Source organism: Natator depressus, chromosome 1 (assembly GCF_965152275.1).
Source record: "Natator depressus isolate rNatDep1 chromosome 1, rNatDep2.hap1, whole genome shotgun sequence".
Lineage (NCBI taxonomy): Eukaryota > Metazoa > Chordata > Testudines > Cheloniidae > Natator > Natator depressus.
Genome location: NC_134234.1, coordinates 98,382,198 through 98,405,631, shown reverse-complemented (window position 1 = coordinate 98,405,631; position 23,434 = coordinate 98,382,198). Strand labels below are relative to the sequence as shown.

The 23,434-nt window shown below is 45.6% G+C and overlaps 1 protein-coding gene across 5 annotated transcripts in view; it reads left to right on the top strand.

The window, feature by feature from the left end:
- The first annotated feature begins 987 nt into the window (after positions 1-987).
- DOCK9 (dedicator of cytokinesis 9) overlaps positions 988-23,434 on the top strand; it is a 328,156-nt gene continuing 305,709 nt past the window's right edge. For all 5 annotated transcript variants that reach the window (XM_074962965.1, XM_074962958.1, XM_074962984.1 and 2 more), the window contains exon 1: positions 988-1,176. In XM_074962965.1, coding sequence (XP_074819066.1) covers positions 1,057-1,176 — 120 coding nt within the window. In that variant the 5' untranslated portion in view covers positions 988-1,056. The remainder of the gene's footprint in view (positions 1,177-23,434) is intronic.

The following is a 23,434-nucleotide window of genomic DNA, read 5'->3' as shown; positions in this document are numbered from 1 at the left end:
ATGTGGGGAGCATCTCCCTTTGCAGTAGTGGACATAAAATAGCTGATGCTATCAACTGCAGCAAGGACAGGTCCAGTCCAGGCTTAGGCATACTTCTCAACCTGCCAAGGTGCAGATGCAGGCTCCCTAATCTGACCAAGGCCCCATATGAGGGATGTACGACTCCCTACCTGTAGGAAAATTATAGAGGGGCAATTTATTCTTTTGGTGTAGAGATTTCTATCACTACATCTTCATGGCTCCTTATAGTCTGATGTAAATAATTCTCAACCATAAAAGTGAGCAGGACCACGCGGCGTGTAACTGTGGGGTTCATCTAATAAGTGACACCCCTTTGAGCGAGGACAGGGAATTTGGGAGGTCAAAGCTGCTATGTGCCTGGGCGAGGGCCCCGGACACAAGGCAGAGCTCGGGGCAGGAACAGGCCCTGCACGGACGGGAGGCAGGGGCCAAGGAGGACGGTTGCGAAACGCTGTTTCTGAAGGGGCACGGGCCTGCGCGCCCAGGGGCCGGCCCCCCGCCACCGACCCCGATCCCCGCCAGCGGGCCCCGCGCCAGCCCGCACACGACGCTGCGGACCCGCCCCGGGCGAGGGGAGGCCGTGACGACGCGCTCAGCGGCAAGCGGGAATTTCCGGCTCACGCCGGCCCCGCCCCGATGTTGGCCGCGGCTCCCAGGGGAGACCGACGCGGGGGCGGGGTGCGCGAGGGCAGCCGCCGGGCAGGTCTTGGCGCGACCAATCCGACGCGGACCCGGGGAACAGGTGTGGGCGGGGCATGATGGGTGGCCCCACCCCTTCGCCGTCTCGGCTCCGCCAATCAGCGACCGCGGCTGCACCCTACGCCCTCCCCCCTCGTGTGACTCAGTGTTTGGGGTGGGAGCGGGGCGCGCGCTGGGAGCATGGGCTGAGTGAGGGAGGGGCCACCTGAGAGGGCAGAGCCGCTCGGGCCGGCGCCAGCTGCGACACTGGCTCGCCGTCCACGGCCGGGCCATGGGGGCCGCGGAGTGAGGGGCCGGGAGCGCGGCGAGGCGGCGGCGGTAGCAGCGGCGGCGGCCATGTCGCAGGCGCTGGTCCCTCCGGAGACTCGGAAGTTCACCCGGGCGCTCAGCAAGCCGGGCACGGCGGCCGAGCTGCGGCAGAGCGTCTCCGAGGCGGTGCGGGGCTCCGTGTTCGTGGTAAGAGCCCGGCCGGTTGGGCGGCTGCGGGGTGCGTGGCCTGCGGGGACAGCGCCCGTCTCTCCCCGCACAGGGGGCTGGGGCGCATCCCCGCAGGGTGAGCGGGAGCTGAGCGCATCCCCCGCCACCAGGGAGCCCCCTCCGCCGGGCACCGGGGCCTGATGCTGCTGCCGAGCTCCCCGCATCAACAGGGCTCCGACGCCCGCGGCGGGAGGGAGCCGCCGGGCTGGCGCGGCGCGGGGCTTGCCCTTGGCTCGCGGCGGGGCGTGCGCCTCCTGCTGGGCTGCGGCTCTGGCCCGGGCTGAGGTGCCGGTGTGGCGGAGAGCCAGCCAGGGAGGCTCCCTGCGTGGGCGGGGGCCGCAGCCCGCGGGCGCGGCGGGGCTCTCCGCCGGCACAGCGCTGGGAGTCGCCGCCGCCGCGCTCCTCGGTGCGGCTGCAAACTTCCATCCAGTCACCGCGCGTGTGCGCAGCGCGGCGCGTGGCGTGGAAGTCTGTGGGTGTGTCTGAAGAAGAGGTACAAAAGGAGGTGCGGTGGCACTTTGCCGTGCCCTTCTCACCACGGTAACGCGTATGCTGGGTTGTTCCTCTTCATCTCTTTTCTGAAATCGTCCTAACCCCGGAATTAAACCCAGACGTATTCGCAGTGGGGTTGTAATCAAACAGGGTCTTGTGAGGATTCAGTAACGACTCTGGGGACTCTGACTGGAAGGGAGCAAAGCTAGGCTGTGTTTCTGTCACTGAACCTTCACTAAGTCCTGGTCTGCGCTACAGGTTTATGTCACTATAACTACATCGATCAGGGGTGTGGAAAATCCACACCCCTGAGTAGTGCAGTTACACCAGTTTGAGCCCCAGTGTAGATAGTGCTCTGTTAACGGGAGAGCTTCCCATGTCCACATAACTGCTGCCTCTGGGGGAGATGGAGTACCTATGTGATGGGAGAAGCTCTCCCGGCTTCTTCACTGAACACTACAGTGGCATTGCTGCACCGGTGTAGCTGTACCACCACAGTGCTGTAAGTGTAGACATACCCTAAGGCAGAGGGGGGCAAACTATGGCCCTCGGGACTCTGGCCCCTGAGCTCCTTTCAGGGAGTGGGGTCAGGACAGGCTTGTAGAGGAGCCAGCCCAACTCCCCAGCAGCATGGTGAGCAGGGTGGAGGCTAGGCCCTGGCCCCTCCCCTTCTGCTCCCCTGCCTCCTTCGCAGTCACAGTTCCCCCAGTACCTGGGCAGCATGGCTATAGTGCGGCCAGACCTGGTTTTCCAGGGTGGCGCGGTCAGGGGGAGTTCCGGGGTGGGTCAAGGGGCCTGGGTCTTGCTGCCAGGGTCAGGGGCAGAGCAAATGAGGGCCCTCCTCCATCTCCAGCATGTTGGCCCCTGTCCCCAGCAACCAAGCCCAAATAGGGAGCGAGCCCTGCCCGACTGCCAGGAAGAGCAGCCAAACGAGCAGGGGAAACGCACAGGGAAAGGACTGAGCCCCCCTTTCCCCAACCCCACAGGTAATGTGGGGCGGGGAGAGCAGGGAGGGTTGGGTAGGGCGTGGGGTGGGTCGCAGGGGGGCAGTCAGGGGGTGGGGAACAGGGAGATTGGATGGGGCAGGGGTCCCAGGGGTGGGGAGCAGGGGGGATTGGATAGGGGATGGGCATCCCGGCGGGATGGTCAGGGGGAAGAGAGCAGGGGTGTTTGGATAGGAAGCAGGATGCCCGGGTGGGAGCAGGGGGTGTTGGATGGGGGTGGGAGTTCCGGGGGGGTTGGAATGGGGGTGGGGGCCAGGCCACTCCTTGCTGTTTGGGGAGGCATAGCCTTTCCCAGCTTTCCCTACCTTGCCTGCCATACAATTTCTGTAGCCGATGTGGCCCTAGGGCCAAAAAGTTTGCCCACCCCTGCCCTAAGGCCATGTCTACAGTGGCACTTTTGTCGTTAAAACTTTTTTTGTTGCTCAGGGGTGTGAAAAAACACCGCCTTTAACGACAAAGGTTTTAATGATGAAAAGCACCGGAGTGGACAGTACTCCCGGTGACAAAGATGTGGCCCCACGGCAATAAAGAGCAGTTACACATCACATCTTAAAATAGTGCAGCTGCACAGCCATGCCGTTGTAAGATGCGCGGTGTAGACATAGCCTTAGTCACTTAATCTCTCTTTCTCCTTTTCTCCAGCTTTAAAATGGGGACAGTAATGCTTACCTATCATTGTAAAGTGTTCCTGTATCTACAATTGAAAAAGCATCATAATACCCATCTACTCATTCTACAAATTAACTCCTATTTTTTGTAACTACCAGGGTAACAAACTGTTGAACCCCCTTAATCGTTGGTCAGCAGTTCCGCCTTTGAGTAGTTCCATTGACTTCAGTGGGACTACTTGGAGTAATAAGATATAAGGTAACGCGTTAAAAATATATCTTTTTCTAGTAAACACGAGGGCAGTAAGGACTGAATAGTGCAGAGATAGTTGTTCCTACAATCCCAGCATTGCTGATGGTGCTGAAAGGATCAGCAGAAAAATAGTTGATGTTGAATTTTATCTTAAGAACATAAGAACGGCCATACGGGTCAGACCAAAGATCCATCTAGCCCAGTATCCTGTCTGCCAACAGTGGCCAGCCAGGTGCCCCAGAGGGAATGAACAGAACAGGTAATCATTGAGTGATCCACCCCCTATCTCCCAGCAGGGCACTGTCCCTGCCCATCATGGCTAATAGCCATTGATGGACCTATCCTCCATGAATTTATCTAGTTCTTTTTTGAACCCTGTTATAGTCTTGGCTTTCACAACATCTTCTGGCAAAGAGTTGCACAGGTTGACTGTGCATTGTGTGAAAAAATACTTTTTTGTTTGTTTTTAAACCTGTTGCCTATTAATTTCATTTGGTGACCACTACTTCCTCTGTTATGAGAAGGAGTAAATAACACTTCCTTATTTACTTATGCCACATCAGTCATAATTTTATAGACCTCTATCATATCCCCCTTAATCATCTCTTTTCCAACTTGAAAAGTCCCAGTCTTATTAATCTCTCCTCATATGGAAGCCATTCCATACCCCTAATAACTTTTGTTGCCCTTTTTTGAACCTTTTCCAATTCCAATATATCTTTTTTTGAGATAGGGTGTCCACATTTGCACGCACTATTCAAGATGTTGGCATATATAGAGATGGATTTATATAGAGATGGATTTATATAGAGGTAGTATATAGATATGATATTTTCTGTCTTCTGATCTTTGCCTTTCTTAATGATTCCGAACGTTCTGTTAGCTTTTTTGATGGCCACTGCACTTTAAGTGGATGTTTTCAGAGAACTAGCCACAGTGACTCCAAGATCTTTCTTTAGTGGTAACAGCTAATTTAGATCCCATCATTTTATATGTATATTTGGGATTGTGTTTTCCAATGTGTATTACTTTGTATTTATCAACATTGAATTTCATCTGCTGTTTTGTTGCCTAGTCACCCAGTTTATGAGATCCCTTTGTAACTCTTCGCGGTCTTCTTGGGACTTAACTATCCTTGGCAAATTTTGCCACCTAACTGTTTACCCCTTTTTCCAGATCATTTATGAATATGTTGAATAGTACTGGTCCCAGTACAGACCTTTGGGGGACACCACTATTTACTTCTCCATTCTGAAAACTGACCATTTATTCCTATCCTTTGTTTCCTATCTTTTAACCAGTTACTGATCCATCCCTCTTATCCCATGGCAGCTTACTTTGTTTTAGTGCCCCTGGTGAGGGACCTTGTCAACGGCTTTCTGAAAATCTAAGTACACTGTGTTCATAGGTTCCCCCTTGTCCACATGCTTATTGACCCCCTCAAAGAATTCTAGTAGATTAGTGAGGCATGATTTCCCTTGACAAAAGCCATGATGACACTTCCACAACAAATCATGTTCATCTGTGTCTGATAATTCTATTCTTTACTATAATTTCAGCAAGTCTGGCTGGCGCTGAAGTTAGGCTTACCAGCCTATAATTGCCTGGATCGCTGCTGGAGCCTTTTTAAAAAAATTGGTATCACATTAGCTATCCTCCAGTCATCTGGTACGGAAGCTGATTTAAATGATAGATTACATACCACAGTTAGTTATAATTGTTGGTGTTGAAATGAATGGAAGACGCTAATCTGTCTCAGAGCTACTTTTTCAGAAAGTTTAAATATGTGAGAAGATAGCACTACGTTAGTACAGGTTCTGAAGACTTGTTTGCAACCAGAAGGACTAAAACTTTTTAAAAGAGCTTGTATTCTGCAGTAACTTTTAGGGTCAGCAAATATATGATGTCATACCAGCTCAGTCTGACTGTAGCCAGTGCTTTTTGCATATTGCTATACTGATGGTATAATGAGGAATTTTTTTGATGGTGAGTTGGTGTAATAGTTTTTGAATTAAAAGAAAACAAACTTTACCATACATAGTATGTTTGTGGCTTTTCCCCACCCGGTTAATTTATAGAATAAATTTCCTCTTCCACTCTTCTTGTTTTGATTCTTCTGTTAAATCACTCCTTTCTCTTTATTCTTTTCTTCCTCTTTACCATTGTGATGGCCATCCTGCTAATCCTTCACTATGATTAATTGGAGCATCTGATTCTTCTGTTCTTGTACCCAGGCTGTTTAACAACTCTGGGGAAAGGCCTGTGATCATGGGACTTTCCTGCGTTTACAGATTAGTTCTTTTTCTCCTTTTGTTCTGCCATGTGCCTTGTCAAGCAGCATTATTTTTTCATTCATTGAATTCCACATCCACCTTCAACTTTTGAAGAGAGGAGATTGGTGGATATTGTGCTCTCTATTCATGCGTTTTTTCGGAGACTGACTGTATCTACCATGATCCATCTTTCTGTCACCAATTTTTCTTGCCTGCTGTCCTTTAATCCCTCTACCTCTCATTTGACCACCTTCTGCCTGACTCCTCCATCCCAGTTTTTGTCCTTCCAACTCTGCCACCTGGCTTTCTAGCGACTCTCCATCTGCTTTCTTCTCTTTATATTCAGGCTCATCGAGTTAATGGTATGAAACTTTTGTCCGAAGATCCTCTCCTGCAATTCCATATTGTATCCACTCCAATCTGGATTCTGCCCTCTCCTCCCCACTGAAACTTTCTAGCATATTTAGAAAGGCAGCATGAAACTTAAAGCTATCTGCTGAAGGAAGTATATAATTGGTCTAATCTGTATAATGTGAAATAGCATACAGCCCTTTAGGCATCAAAACCTTATTATCCCTTGGAGAATCTGCATGTGAACCTTAAAAAGGGAGTGAATTTGGAATTTCCTGGAAGAAGCCATGGAAGAATGAGTCCAGATTTTTTAGAAGCTGGTGCATCCTTAATGAGTGGGTAAAACTTTTCACTTTGCATACAAGGTGTCATAAATAAACATTTGCAAGCCCAGCAGTGTTGAAAAGTAATATGCATAACTGTATATTGTCAGGCAGTGTTTAGGTTTTCTCTAGAATGTTTTGTTGTATACTTGCTTGATTAAAGATTATAGTTTGATGTGTTAGGGGAGGGGAGGCACTGTGTGCTGAGATGAGCAGCCTGATAAGCTAGGCTGAGAGCTCACTAATGACTCTAACCTGCTATGCTTTGATCCCTAACCCTTTAGGATCCCTTGATAAGGAGATGGGGCTAATTTAGGGATGCTGAGGCTTTAAAAAGCCAGCTCCTAGGTGATCAGAGGAGTTTTGCAAGGGAGTTTAGAGAGGGAATGTGAGAAGCGGATACGTCTAACATACTCTAAACTTAGGCCAATAACCCCATTCTCCTTTCACGCCCCCCCCCCCCCCCAAAAAAAAAAAAAAAACAAAACCCACCACTTTTACAAGAGTAAAAATAATGCAGGTAGAAGTCCAGCAGCAGAGTGGCAGGAGGAGGGGTTTAGGTTTAGGGAACTGGGGAACCTTTTGGGAAAAGAGGAGCCTGTACAGGAAGGATGGGCTCCACCTAAATCAAAACTGAACCAGAGTGCAGGTATGTACAGTTAAAAAGGTTATAGAGGATTTTTTAAACTAAGGACTGGGGAAAGGCTGACAGATGTTGAGGAACACATGGTTTGGGCGAAGACATTCCTTAGGGATGAATTTAGTAATGGGGAACTCTATCAGAAAAAAGTTGGCCAAGTACTTGTAGGAACTGGTGAAGTATAGTGAAACATGAGTCCCATTTAAATATAATAGTTGAAGGCAAGCAACTGAATATTGACAAAATGTACAAGTACTTTTATACAAATGCTAAAGTCTAGATACTAAAAGTGTGAACTAAAGTGCCTGGCATTAGACGAGGATATTGATATAATAGGCATCACAGAAGCTTGAGTAGAGTGAGGATAATCAATGGGATGTGGTAATACCAGGATATGAAATGTGTACGAATGATTGAGTAGGTTGCACTGGTGTGGGAGTGTTTCTATATGTTAAGAAAAGCATAGAGTGAAATAAAGGAAAAATCTCAAACAAATCAAACTATACCATAGAGTATGGATAGAAATAGCAGCAGGAATACTGACAACCTGACCAGGATGGTGACAGTGATTGTGAAATGCTCAGGGAGATTAGAGAGGCTACAAACATAGAAAAATGCAGTAGTAATGGATGATTTCAACTATCCTCCTATTGACTGGGTATAGTCACCTCAGGCGGTGATTGAAGAAAATTTTTTTTTTTTTAGACATGTTAAATGACTGCTTCTTGGAGTATCTTGTCCTGGATTCCACAAGGGGAGAGGCAATTCTTGATTTAATCCTAAATCTGGTCCATATTAATTATTGCCAAATTAAAGGCAAATATTGAAGCACAGGATCTGGTCCAAGAGGTGAGCATAGTTGAACTGTTCAGTAATAAAGACTATAATGTAATTACATTAACATTCTTATGGGGGGAAAATGCCAAAGAAACCTGCCACAGTAACATTTAACTTCAAAAAGGGGTACTACACAAAAATGAGGAAGCTAGTTAAATAGAAATTAAAAGGAACAGTTACAAGGGTGAAATGCCTGTAAACTGCATGGAGATTATTTAAAAGCACCATAATAGAGGCTCAAACTAAATGTATACCCTAAATTAGAAAAAAAAACCAACACAACAGTAAGAGGACCAAAAAATGCCACCATGGCTAAACAGCGGAGTAAAAGAAGCAGTTAGAGGCAGAAAGGCATCCTTTAAAAACTGACATCCTAGAGAGGAAAACAGAAAGGAGCACAAACTCTGGCAAGTCAAGTGTATAAGTATAATAAGGCAGGCCAAGAAAGAATTTGAAGAACTAGCAAAGGACACAAACTAACAGCAAATATTTTTTTAAGTACCTCAGAAGCAGGAAGCTTGCCAGTAGGCAGTGAGGTGACTTGGTGATCAAAGTGCTGAAGGAGCTCTTAAGGATGACATGGCTTTTGCAGAGAAACTAAATGAATTTGTTGCATCGGTCTTCACTGCAGAGGATATGGGCAAGGCCCCCTTCCCATCCCCCACCTGAGGCATTCTTTTTACATGAGAAATTGGAGTTAATTATTCCAGATTAAGATGTCAGTAGAGGAGGTTTTGGAACAAATTGATAAATTGAATAGGTGGTGGGTCGAATAGAAGCGGACCGTGGCCAGGGGCTGCCGGCCGTGGTGCCAGCTGCTTGGGTGGCCGTGGGGTCAACCACACTGTTCCCTGCAGAAGTCACAGAGGTGGCAGAAAGTCACGGAATATGTGACTTCCGTGATAGACATGGAGCCCTATTGATAAATGATCTGGAAAAGGGGGTGAACAGTGAGGTGGCGAAGTTTGCAGACATTACAAAGTTACTCAAGATACTTTTGAGTCCAAAGCTGACTGCAGTGAGTTAGTAATGGATCTCACAAAGCTGGGTAACAAAATGGTAGATGAAACTCAGTGTTGCCAAGTGGTTAGGAATGCATATTGTAAAAAATAATCCTAACTGTATATACAAAATAATGGGTTCTAAATTAGTTCTTACCACTCAAAAAAATGATGTGGAGTCGTTATAGATAGTTTTCAGAAAACCTCTATTCAATATACAGTGGCAATCATCAATGTTAGGAACCAATAGGAAAGGGATAGATAATAAAATGGGAAATATCATAATGCTACTATATAAATCCATGGTACTCCCACGCCTTTAATACTGCATGCAGTTCTGGTTGCTCCATCTCAAAAAACATAGAATTAGAAAAGGTGTAGAGAAGGGCAATAAAAATGATTAAGATTATGGAATAGCTTCTGTCTGAGGAGATCTTAAGACTGGGACTGTCCAGCTTAGAAAAAAGATGACTAAGGTTGGATATGATAGAGGTCTATTAAATTGTGAATCTTATGAAGAAGGTGAATAAGGAAGTATTATTTATTTCTTCACATAAAGCAAGAACTGGAATTCACCCACTGAAATTAATAGGCAGTAGTTTTAAAAGTAACATAAGGAAATACTTCACAGAAGGCACAATCAACCTGTGGAACTCCTTGCCAGAGCATGCTGTGAAGACGAAAAGTATAACCTGGTTCAAAAAACTAGATAAGTTCGTGGAGGATAGGTCCATCAGTGGCTATTAGCCAAGACGAACAGGGACACAAACTCATGTTCTGGGTGTCCCTGAATCTCTGTCTGCCAGAAGCTGGGACTGGACAACAAGGGAAGGACTGCTCAAAATTACCCTGTACTGTTCATTCCCTCTGAAGCAACTGGCCACTGTCAGAGACAGGATCTGGGCTGTATGGACCATTGTTCTGACCCAGTATGGTTGTTTCTTATATACTGCATAGTAATTTAGTGATGGCTTTATGATCTAGGGCCTAGGTGCTTTTGTGGTTAGCTGGACCTAATTCTAGAGGAAGCCTTCTACTTTCTGCAGTATTCTAGTGTATCAGTTTGGAAATTCTGCTGTAGCTGGAGGTAAATTCAAAAGTATAGTTTATCAAATTAAATATAAAAATAGTGATACTATTTTGATATTAAATTAACTTTTACTCTGTCCTTCTGTTTTCAGCATGCTTCATCCCTGTATTAGCATAATGTTCATAATAGATTTCAAAGGTTTTCCACTAAAATGGGGATCTTAAATTCTTCAGAAATTGCTTTTACATGTTTGATTAGGAGGTAAAACTTCCACCTGCCCCTTGCAATTAAGGTTTTTCAAGCTTTCGCCCTTAGCTTTCAAATGCACTGTAAAATTAATTGGTCACAAGTGTGGTGGATTAATGAAACATCCTTTACGTTCTGCTGATAAAATGTTCTGTGCTGTATTAGGGGACTTAATTGTTTGTAAATGGAATATATTTGCTCATTCTGAGAATGTGGTCAATGTTTAAAACAACATGAAGTTGAGGGTCCGGGGTTGAGTGTGGAAGAAGACATCTAACGTGGAATTGCTATATTTTTCACTATAGTACGCTTATAGCCTCAGTAAGTTTCAGATACTTGGTCAATAAAACAGCCCTTTTCTAGTTTGCGCTCATTTAACTCAGTTTCCAACTTAACTTTTTGCAGTTGGATGTCACTGGTTGACCTTTCGTAAGCTAAATAAATGAGACCTCTTTTATATTTTCTTAATTTAGTTTTAAACTCAACTTTTCATAATGGTCACAATACAAAAATTCTTCTGATTGTCTAAACTGAGTTACTTAATACTTTATTACAGTAGCGAAGAACCAAATGACAGGCTGTGTCTACACTACAGAGCTTGGTTGACATAAGTTACGATACCATACATCCACCGACTTCTGTATCTCTTGTGCGTGCATACTTGGCTACTTGTGTTGGTGTTGCACGTACACGCTGCTAGTGGTTACATTGATGGAAGACGTGGAGTGCCATGGGTAGGTATGCTGGTGTGCCCTGTACCGTTGTCCGGTGTAGTGCCATGTGGGACATTTTGCAGTAATTTGCCCAAGGATTTTTGGTTCTGGTTCCCACAGTGTCCGTCTCCATCCATAATGCTTGTTCCATCCAATTATTTGCGCACCATTTTTTAAAACTGACAATCCCATATGCCACTTTACAGCCTCTGCCATCTCTCAGGCAGAAGTATGGACCCTACAGAGCTCCGTGCAATTCTCATGACTGTTGCTAATATAAGATGTGCAGTTCTCTTGTATTTGCAGAACTTCATTGAGTACTACTATAATTGGGTATGTGAGGAAGCGGAGTTACTCAACGACCATGACAGGTTGCTGATGGGTAGCACATAAATACATCTGGCTACTGCTGTCATTCAGGTGGTAGCTCCCCATTATTAGTTGCTGCTTTTGGGCTGAGAAACAAGCACTGATTGGTGGGATTGCATTGTAGTGTAGGTTTGGGATGACAAGCTGTGGTTGCAGAACTATTGGATGTGAAAAGGCCCCTGTGATAGGCTGTGCCCCTTAGGAAGCCACCTGATGTGCTGAGATACCACTGAGTATACCTGTTCTGCCAGCATGGGCCCTCTTTAACTGGCCTTGCTGGGTTAGGCTCACAAGCCTCTTCCAGCTAAGCGCACAGACAGGGCCACACCCAGCTGCAGCTCAGATCTGGGAAGACTCAGCTTAAGGGACTTGTTCCAACACTCTGGTGCTTACTCCTTTTAAGGGGTACAAACCCAAAGGTTTTATGAAATTCATCTCCTCCCTCAATGTGGAGGGAGGTATGCACAACTTCTTGCCCCTTACTTAGAAATTACAGACACTAGGTTATATTATAAACCAAATTTTATTAACTACAAAAGGCAAATTAAGTGGTAAAAGGAGTAGCAAACAGAACAAAGCAGATTACTAAGCAAACAAAACCAAACATGCAAACTAAGCTAGTTTCACTAAAGAAATTGGTTACAAATAATTTTTCTCACCCTAGATATTGTTGCAGGCAGATTACAGAAAGTCTTGAAAGGCAGCTGCACTGGTCTTCCTCTTGAGACCTCGGGTATTATTACTCACAAGCTAGACGCTCTTCCAGCTTGGGCTCAATCCTTCTCTCCGCCTCCCCCACCCCCCATTCAGTTCTTGCTTCCAGGTGTTTTTCAGTGTCTCTTTGGGCAGGCAGAAGAGAACTGTGATGATGATACTCCCCTGCCTTGTATAGCTCTTGTGTAAGGCAGGAACCCTTTGTCTTCCAGAGGAAAACCACTGGCATTCCAAAAGGGGGAGGAGGAGGGGTATGCAGTACCAGGTGACTCGGATCCACTCCTCTGCATGGCTGTGGCAGTCATTGCTCATAAGCTGTCTCCAGCATCCACAGGAAGACAAAGCTCTTTCACAGTCCATTGTCTCTGCTATTGGCCCATTAGCCCTGCCTGGCTTTTCCATTGTTGTACCTGAAGCGCTGGTTGGGGTGACACGCAAAGTAACACATTTGAAATACAGATACATAGCTAATATTCCTAACTTCAGATACAAAAATGATACAGGCATACAAACTGGATAATTACATTCAGTAAATCATGACTTTTCCAATGATATCGTACATGAGCCATCTTGCATAAAGTACATCTCAGTTATGTCATATTCCATATGAAAATATGCTTCTGATAAGACTATGTAATGTCACAGCCACATTCCTAGATCTGCATGCCAAACTTGCTGCATAGGGATACAAGAATGAGAGCTGCATTGACTGTGGAGAAGTGCGGTGATAACGCTCTGGAAGCTTGCAGTGCTGGATTGCTGTTGGTCAGTGGGCAATCAGTTTGGAGTTGGGAAGTCCATGGTGGGGGTCATTGTCATCCAAGTAAGCAAGGCTGTTGTGTGTATTCTGCTGCACAGGACTGACTCTCTTGGCAATGTGCAGGAAGTAGTGGATAGATGTGCAGCAAGGAGTTTCCAAACTGCGGTGGGGCAATAGAAAGTGCCAAACAGGGTATGCTATCCCAACTTCCCAGTAAGTATGTGAACAGAAGGTGATACTTTTCCATGGTTATGTAAATGCTAATGGATCCACCGGGAACACTTCATTGTTATGGGTGGATTACTGACTCCCATTTTGAATTCTGTAATGTGACAGTTATGCTTGATGTAAACTAATAAATGAACGCTTGAGCTTCCAAAAGTAGAACTTTATTGTGTACAGGAAACAAAGTTCAAGTGCAAATATTGAAGCTAAAAGCATTTTAGCTGCATTGTGATAGGGCAGCCCATACTTAAAAAACCCACGTAAGCAAGAAACATTTCTTTTTATGTATTTAAGAACATATTACAGCCCTTCAGTCATGTTACAAAACATGTAGTGCATTGTGGCTGATCTTGTGGTTTTCACATGTCTGTGGTTCTCCTTGTTTTCCCTGGGTGTTGAGTGGTAGAGGTGAGGGTTGGAAACCATACTGCTACTTGTTGTGGGGCCATAGGTAGCTGTGACCATGGAATTTTCCCTGGATTGGAAAGGCTGTTGTGACTGGGGTTTTTAGGTATGTAGGTCAGTGATTTGCAGCATCTGAGTTTGTGGCGTGAACAAACCCAAGATGATCTGGTGCACTTCCTGCTGCACTCATCCCTGTGCCTCTCCTGAAGCAGCTACTGTCTCCAATTGTGGTCCTTCTTCATGGTCATAGACACCTGGTCTTCCAAGCCTGTGTTCATGGCCAGTACCTGAAGAGGACTGGAAGATTTTTCAGAACATGTTCATAGTCTACTTATTTCTCCACCTGATCAGAGTCAGATGTTTGGCAGATGTAGAGGGGCACCTCAAGGCTGTCACACTAAAGGCTGCTGATTAAAACAGAGATACGCCGTTAGATTTACAGTCACAACAGAAAAGGAAAGATAAGTCTCAAAACTCCCTTATATTATTCCTGTAATATCTGTAAAGTGCTAATTGTTGTCAATTAAGCTTTGGAGCACCTCATTATAGCACTCCGCAGAGCTCAAGCCATGGGGACTATGGTCTGGCAGGGGTGGTGGTGGTCTGTGGCATGTAAAGTTTAGATGTTGGACGGCCTTGGGTATGAGCATAGGCAAGTGTGGTGAATATTGCCAGTATTTTTGCAGTAAGTGGTTATCTGGCTGATATCTCACTCCTGATGGTGTCAGGCAGAGAGAACCCAGCTGGTACTCTGTCTTGAAGCTGCCTGGGCCTGCATGCTGCTAGTCTGTTTATGGAAATGGTACCAGCAGAGCTCATTGCAGAATGGGATGGGAAAGTCTCCTATTGTGCGGGGAGGGGGAGAAAACAAGGCTGCCATCGCTAGAAATGTTCAGGAGAGGATTGCGAAGTATCTTAATGAAAATTTCATCAAGATCTCTCAAGAGGGTAAAAGGGACATTGCTATTAAGACAAAGTACACTGCATGGGCCCCGTGCCTAGCTAAACAAGCCAACAGGAACGGAGAACTAGATGCCACCTCTACCTCTGAGCATAAGATGCTGTATAATTTGGATTGCTATACTAATTTCGTTGCTTACTTTACTTGTAAAGTATTAAAATAAATTCAATCAAAAATCAATGCATTTGTTCTCTAAATGCACAGATTGCATGGGAACCACTATTAAATGGGAAAGAAGGGCAGGGGAAGGAAGGGGAGAGGAGGTTTTGGGCAACAAAAAGTTAAAAAATAAGGAATAACACACACTCATATAAGAGATCCCTTCCTTTTCACCAGTGGGCTCATCTGTGCTTGCCTGGAGGAGCTGGCTTGACACCAGCAGAGTTTTAAACAGCTCTTAGCTTGCCTTGTGGTTTGTGTCCCCCTCTGCATCGTGTCCCCCTCTGCATCACGTCCGTCCTTCTTGCTGAGGGCTGCAGCAATATCTGCCTCAGGCTCTAGCAAAGTGTCCACAGTTGTATGTGGGGTGCTGGTGGGGTCCATATCAAGTGTCACTCGAAGTGTGTTGTAGAAGTGGCTGGTCTGCTGGGCAGTCCCCAGATTTGTTTGCCTCCCTTGTCTTCTGGTATGTGTGCTGAATTTTCTTTCACGTAGCACTGCTGCTCATCCCTGTTGTGCCCCAATTCCAGTTATTCATTATTTTGATGAATTTACTTCACTACACTAACCTGTTAAACGTGAATTGACGCCTGGTTCCCATTGTTCATGAGTAAAGTTTTTTGTTAAGCAGTCTGAGCATGGGGGTTTGGGAAAGTCTGAGTAAAGCATATATTTATTCAATCAGTGTTCTAAATTTTAATGGTATCTCTGGCTGGCTAGACCTCCAGAATCCACTCCACCCCCCCCCCCCCCGGACTCACTGACTTGTGAGCTATTTAAGCTGGCCAGAACTTTCTGTAGCTGTGGGTCTACTAAAGAGTCCCGGAGAACTGGCCTGTTGCTGTACTCCTTAGCAGGCTTGCAGGTGGGTTAAGTGCCTGCCAGTAGTAGGGCTGCTGCAGCTCGGTTGGGCAGGCAAGTTTCTGCAAACTTTTCCCTCACAGCAGCTGTCTCACAGGAGCTTTGAGTGTTCCATTCCCCTCAAAGTTCCAGTCAGAAACAGGAGAGCAATGGGACTTGTGCAGGGGTCTGCCCACATGAGACAAGCCACACGATCAGAGTCCTGGTGCAAAAGTCTGCATGCAGGTGCTAAGGAGGAGATAGCCCAACACATTAAGGTATTATTGGAGTTTGATTGAAAGGTATGTAATAGTTTCATAAATGAGGCACGGGTAGCTGAGCTTCTGCCTCCCTCCTTTAGGGCCTTTTAGAAGGACAGATGCAAGCCTTGTATTCTATTGAGCATAATCACTTCCTGGAACTAAAACACAATGGAGCTGTTACATGTATCCCTGAGATAATTGCCATAGAATGAAAATGCTGCTTCTGAGCTGCTGGGGGTGGGAGGCTTTTTTTTTCTTAAAGATTCTTAAGATGATATGGTCATATTCTAACAGCCTTCCCTTTCTAGCAATAGTTTTTTTAGGAAACATTAGTCTGAGGGGTCTCTTTCTGAAATGATACTGTTAATTTTTTTCTTTTAAATTGGCTTAAATTTTTCTGATGGAGTACTCATTTAAACAGTGTATTCTGAAACTTGTAAAATTTGAGGGGTTTTCTAGTCCTTGGTTAAAGTTTTGAAAGGGTCTCTTCAGTATGGAGTGTCTACACAGGGAAATATCAGATTATAAAAAAAGAATCTATCAAATTAATTAAGGAAATTGAAAAACTTAAGATTTCCTACCCCCCACTCTTTGCTGTAGTAATCTTGTGTGTTTGTTATTGAAATGTGACTGGGTGCCTATACTTTTATTTTAAAAATCTGAAAAAAGAATGTGTTTTCCCTTCAACCAAACGTGGCTTTATGTAAGGCAATTTGAACTGAATTAGGGTAATTGATAGTTGAGCTGTGGGATTAAGTGCGCATGGGTGCCCAGGAACATAGAAATGGCCATACTGGGTCAGACCAAAGATCCATCTAGCATCTTCAGATGCATGGAGTGAAAATTACAGATGCAGGCATAAATATACTGAGACATGACGAGAAGGGAGAACTAGAGAAATTACCTAGTGAACAACCAGTATAAGGATGAAGCAAACACTAAATGTACATGTTCTTATCTGGGAATTTCCTTGTATTTTTAATTAGTTCATACATGAACACAAAACAAATGACCCAATGAGAATTTTACTCTGATATTTCTAATGATTTGAAGGTATGTAGTATCAACTTTAAATCATTTTTTTTAAAAGGAATTGACTTTAGGGCTAGATTAATCACAATGCTCTGGCTGCATTGTCCCTCTCTAGAGCAATGCAAAGTAACCGGAGTGTATTACTTGTCCGCCAGATTTTAAAAATGGCTGGTAAAAAAACATGAAGTGAGGTTGCAGTGCTACTGACAGCCATAGAGTTCTAAGACCTAGCAGTTTTGTCAGAACTTTTTTTATGTTTATGTGGCTGTTGTAGAGGCGAAGTGTGTCTCCTTCATGATAGTATCTGCTCAGTCTTATCCAGTTAAATTGTTCTGACAGATGGAGAACTTGGTGAATATGGGAATATATACAAATACTATTAGCCTCTTCTCCATGTTCTTGGTTAACTTGTATTAGATTTGGATGGAAGTGGCTAATTCTGTGGGAAATTGTAGCCTTTGACTTCTTCATACGCTTATCTCTATGGAGAGGGAGTTTTGGGGGGAGGAGAGGATGGAAGGGGTTGAGGATTGTCATACTCTGATGAAGACCCAATAAGTGGAATCTTGAGCTTCTTTCGGGGGGGGACAAGGTTGAGATCTAGGCTCATATTTCTACCCAAGAAAGATAACTTTTAAGACAAATAGCCTAGAAAAATGGAACTAATTTGTTAAGGAAAATTGTTCTGAGAAGTTGCTATGCTACAGTAACGATTATGATAACTCTTTGGTAGAGACCAGCATCCTCTAGTAGAAACATGCTGTCCTGCCTTTGGATTATTCATTCTTGAAAGCATGTGCAGACTAGTAGCTTGTTAATGGTTTTTAAAAATTCATTTAGGTTGTTACAGAGCATTGCATAAATTTAGTGTGTGTATAAATATATATTTACTGTATAAAACTTTCAGTGAGAAATAGAATAGACTTTCAGGATTTTAGAATAATTTAAATTTACATATTAAACACCAGTTGGACCAACCCATATGGTCAGTTGCACTGAAAGATTATTCCATACAGTATGCCCAGCTTGTCAGTCTTATTGGTGATACTCCATAGTGCTCTTGTCGACAAATATTTTTTAAAATGAATCAGAAGTGGGCCAGTTTTTTTTAAAGTCAGGTGCATCTAATTGAATAGATCAGTGCTTAACTTGCGCATGTTCGAGTAAGTTCTGTGTGTGTGCACATGTGCACATGACTATAACTCAAGGGTTCTCAACCTCTTTCTCTCTGAGGCTCCCCCTCGACATGCTATAAAAACTCTAGAGGCCTCAGGGCAGGGGCCTTGGCATAGTTGTAGTTTGACTGGGGGGGCAGGGGTCTGCAGGGCTCGAGCCACCTCCTGTCGGAGTCCAGGAGCGGAGTGCCACCTCCTGACTCACTTCAGCAGGCCACCCAGCCTGTCTAGGTTTGGGGGTGGGGGGATGCAACCAAAAATTATAACTCAAAGGTGGGGGTAACTCAAAGTTTGAAAACCATTTAGGGTGCAGGGAGGCGGTAGGTAGGTAGGGGCTGTGTGCAGATGAGATAGCTGAAGGTGCAGGGAGTGGGTAGCTGGGGCTGTGTGCACATGGGGTGGATGTGGGTGCGGGGAGGGGAGGGGGTAGCTCAGGGTAAAGGGAGGGGGTACTAGGTGCTGTGTGCCCAGGGGGTAGTTCAAGGTGCAGGGAAGGTGTAGTTCAGGGTGTAGGGAGAGGGGCATTAGGGGCTGTGTGCTGGGAGGACTCCTCTGAGTTCCCTGTTCCCGGAAGGGTCAGCCCCACCCAGCAGGCTCTTACCGGCTGAGTCTGCGGGAGCAAAGGGGAGCTGGGAGCTGAGGAGCAGCTTCAACCTGGGGCACCAGCAGGAGAGGAGGGAATGCTGCCGCTGCCTGCTTGGGGCTTCAGACCACGGCCCCCTTGAGAGGCCTTGCGGACCCCAGGTGGGCCGCAGACTCCCGGTTGAGAACCGCTGATATAACTGGTTCATTGTCTGTGCTTTGTGTCTGCACACATGCCCAGTTAACCAGTTAAATAGCAATATGCACACAGTTAACTTACTAGCGCATGCACGTCATGGGCTTATGATTGTAAAACAGTTGTAAGTTTGAGCTAAATTACATATACTTATCTTTGAAAATCTGTTCATTGACTTTTAATTTAAAAAATAAATGCTACAGAAGGGAAAAATTACTAATTACTTGCTGGAAAAACTGGAACTCTGACTCAACGTCAGACAGCAGCAAACTTCGTTGTACAGTAAGGAACATATTTGCTGGAGGCTGTTCGTTTGGCATGTGAGTATCGGTTTAAGAGTTTCTGGAGTAGCTGGGATCGGGGACTGGAGCTGATGCTTTGTTCATTGGGATGGGGAAAGACTGTGGCAAAAATGTAGCTATCCTGGAACAAAGCAGTGGCTCAAGAATATTTACAGTGGTCAAAACCTGATGCTTCAGGTGAAAGTTTAACTATCCCCTCTCAAGTGGTCCTAGTTTAAAAAAAACTGTATAATAGAAATGTGGATAGAACTTCCTTCTGACCTTACCTAGTGCTTAGTTTAGGTTTCAAGGTCTAAAGATCTTTGTAACCTCATTTCAGGTAAATACTAAAGACAGTTTCATTTGAGGAAACAATGCAAATTTGCAGATAGTGATAGAAGTGAAAAAGTTTCTTTTCTAGGGTGAATGTGTCTGCCCGGAAATATATTTTTTCCATGATTAAAACTGTCTAAGTACAAAACTCCAGAAGTAATGCACATATCACAAGATTCCCTTCTGCTTGAAATTGTTGTGAAATAACTCCTCTAGAGGCTGAGAAGGCACTCCGTAGGACTTGCACAGCATACTAGATCTATATAAGTACATAATTTACACTTTCATACAGAAGAGGAGGAGGAAAGATAGTGTTGTGAATAAGGCATGTGACAGGGAGACTTGGATTCTATTCCCATCTCTTCCACAGACTGTCTTGAGGTAAGTTTTGCAGGGCCTGATTTCTGAGATGCTGAGCACCTAAAACTCCTAATTAAGTGGATGGGAGGGCTCAATTTCTTTGAAAAATCATGCATTTAATATCTGTGTCTGTTTCCTCATCTGTAAAATATGGGTAATACTTGTGTATCTCATGGATATGTTGTGAGGCTTAACTTTTATTGGTGTCTGTAAAGGTGCTTTGAGATCCTTCCATCCAAGGCTGAGTTTATAATTAGAACTATAAACTTTCTGGTATTCAAAGAATAAAACTTTATACAGAACATATTTAACAATGAGATGTGGCTAGTCTGTGTGCGCATGCACAAATTTGGCATGATGGCCACCAGTGGTGTAGCACGAGGCAGTGGGACAGGATATCCGCTTGAGAACATCACTCGATGCTGGCAGGGTTGCTCTTCGTAGCAAAACATCAAGGTATTAATGCACCTTTAGTGTCTAAAATCTCTGAGACACCTGTGGGCACAGAGGGTTAATGGAAGGTTTCATGCTTTTGCTCGCTTTCCTATATCTTTGATATAAGACAGGGTTTTAATTTTCAGTGTTTAGGCTTTGTTTTGTAGATCGGTTTTGGAGACTATCAATACCTTTTGTGTCAATATCTGTAATTTAAGTTGACTGTCAAATACCAACAGCAAGCAATATAAGACCTATTAGAAATGAAAAAAATATACCTATCCCACCACGTTCTTGGTTTCAACAGGGTATGTATTGTATTGAAGTGCAAAACAAAGTAAATAAACATTAAACTGCCTCAAGCACACCTGATTGCAGGTATCTGCAATTTCTAGCTGTTGTAGTTGGAGACAGCAGCTTTTGTGTTCATGTGGTCTTACAAGCGTAAACTGTTATATGCACTCTTTCCAGCCATTACTCCCTCGCTCAGTTCCCGCCTCCTTCCTTGCCAGTAACACTGAGGCCAGGTCTGCACTAGGAAAGACGTGCTAGTATAGCTGTACATCTAAACCAGGGGTGGGCAAACTATGGCCCGGGGGACGCATCTGGCCCTCCAGACGTCTTAATCCGACTCTCGAGCTCTTGTCGGGGAGCAGGGTTGGGGGTTTGCCCCGCTGCTGCACTCTAGCCATGGAGCAGGGTCGGGGAGTTGCCCCACTCCGTGTGGCTCCCAGAAGCAGTGGCATGTCCCCCCTCCAGCTCCTATGTGTAGGGGCAGCTAAGGGGCTCCGCATGCTGCTCCCGCAGCTCCCACTGGCTGGGAACCGTGGCCAATGGGAGCTGCAGGGGCGGTGTCTGCAGACAGGGCAGCGCACAGAGCTGCCTGGCCATGCCTCCATGTAGGAGCCAGAGGGGGGACGTGCCACTGCTTCTGGGAGCCGCTTGAGGTAAGCGCCACCCGGAGCCTGCACCCCTGACTACCCCCTGCCACAGCCCTGATCCCCTCCTGCCCTCTGAACCCCTTGGTCCCAGCCCAGAGCACCCTCCTGCACCCATAGCCCCAGCCGGAGCCCTCATCCCCTCCCCGTACCCCAACCTCCTGCCCCAGCCCGGAGCCCCCTCCCGCACCCTGAACTCCTCATTTCTGGCCCCAGCCCAGAGCCTGCACCCCCAATTGCAGCTCTCACCCCCTCCTGCACCCCAACCCCCAATTTTGTGAGCATTCATGGCCTGTCATACAATTTCCATACCCAGATGTGGCCCTTGGGCCAAAAAGTTTGCCCACCCCTCCTGTGAACCCTTCTAGTGTAGATGCTAGTATAACTTCTGTGATTGATTAGTATGTCTATATCAATCTGCAAAGTTCCTCCTGTTTTGTAAATGCCATTTTGATAGTTACCTGTATGGTAACACTTCACTTTTCCACTGTAGCCTCCATCGTGGGCTGGGACATCTAGGAGATGGTGGCAGAAATCCGTATATCCAGCAGAGAGGCTAATAGGAGTGCCATCAAGGCTGATGGCTTGATAGTCTTCATTCAAGTGAGTCAGTTCCTAGAAGAAAAGTCTGGCTGCAGCCCACAGGAACTAGTTTTCCCAGTCTGGACTGGGAGGAGGTAGAGCAAAGGAACTGATCACTTGATGTTTTTTTTTTTTTAAAGCAGCTCCTGCATCCTACTCTTCTTAATCAGTTGTCTTGTTGTCAGCCAATGAAAGACCAGTTCAAGAAGATCCAATCCTTAAATAGAATTTGGGTCACTTCGGTCAGGTGACACCCCCCACCTCTCCACAAGCAGCCTCTCATTGTAATGTAGACCAGGCTACAAATTTAGGTTGACATAAATTGCCTTGCGTCAACTGTACATGTGTACGCACTAAAATTTGTCTCTTGCTGTAAAGGCCCCATTAAGGTAAACACAGTAAAACCACCTCCCTGAATGAAGTCGATACAAGGCGAAGCTGCATAACCTATGTCAATTGTAACAATACTCTGGCAGCTTTCTCTCAATGCCTGACAGTGACTGGTCTGGTCACAGTTGTGAACTCTGCTGCTCAGGAGTCAGAGATGGGAAGCGACACCAACTGAAAACACCTGGTGTATTTTTTAAATACCTTTTTCTGATTGCCCTCCTCAGTGAACACACCTAGCAGCTGTCTCTTGTGTGCAACTGCCCAGCTGTCTATCCTGGCTCCACAATTAGATATGCTCCTGCCTGGTGTAGACAGGAGGTATTGAATCTCCTGGGCCTGTGGGGGCACAGACATAGAAATGGACATCTGTGAGAAGATTGTAAGGGGGATACTGGTGAAAGGGGTATGACAGGGATTAGCACCAGTGCCACATAAAAGCAAAGGAACTGAAGCAGGTGTACCACAAATCCAGGGAGGCCAACCAACTATCTGATGGTGAACTGTAGACCTGCCACTTTTACAATGAACTACATGTCATACATATGAGACCCTGCCAGCATCCTACAGACTACCATAAATACCTCGGAGGAGGCTGAGACAGCGACCCCTGCCATAAACAGCGAGCAGGAGGGGGTGACACGGTGGGGGATAGTCCAGCTATGCTGGGACCAGTTTGAGACTCTACTGCAGTCTATCTAACCAGTCCCACCAGCCGAGCACAGATGAGCCCAATGAAGGGGAAGAAACTTAGGGTGAGTATGTGCATACATTTTCCTTATGTTTAATTATAAAGATGGGATTCACCCATCCCCCAAATTGACAAGACACAGGTATTGGCTTTTCATGGTTTTACTTGTATGAGAAGAGGTAGTGGTGCAACAAATGAAAGTAGAGTTGGTATGTGCTTTTCATTTTACTGTTGAGTTAAATGGTAAAGGGCCATATGGAGCATATTGTTTATGTATATGGAGATGTACCTTCTATCTTCCCGAGATCTCTTGATGAAACTTCCAGGAAGATAGTGTGCAGTCCTCTCCCAAAGGCTTTGAGGGATGGCTGCCTTATTTCTTCCTGTGTGACAGGACACTTTATCATGTCACTCCATCAGGAGTTTGGCTGGCACCATTGCAGTAAACAGGCTCGTGGCATACAGGCCTGAGCAACTTCCAGAGGCCAGCAGCAGCTGTGCTCTCTGTGCCTTTGTTACCCTCAGGAATTAGATCAGCTAAAGTTGCCACCGCCAGTTGAAAATAGTGCCAATATTCAGTGCTATTGCCTTATACTCGTACTCATGAAAACAGAGACCAAAACTTTGTTTTATGTAAACGATAATCTTAATGCCTTTCTTCTTCCTGCCCTTTCACCCCCATCAGACCATACTCGCCATAGCTGGGACTGGAAAGTGGTGCTGGGCAGAGGCACTCCAAAGTTGAAGTGTACAATAAGCATGTCTCGTTACAAATTTT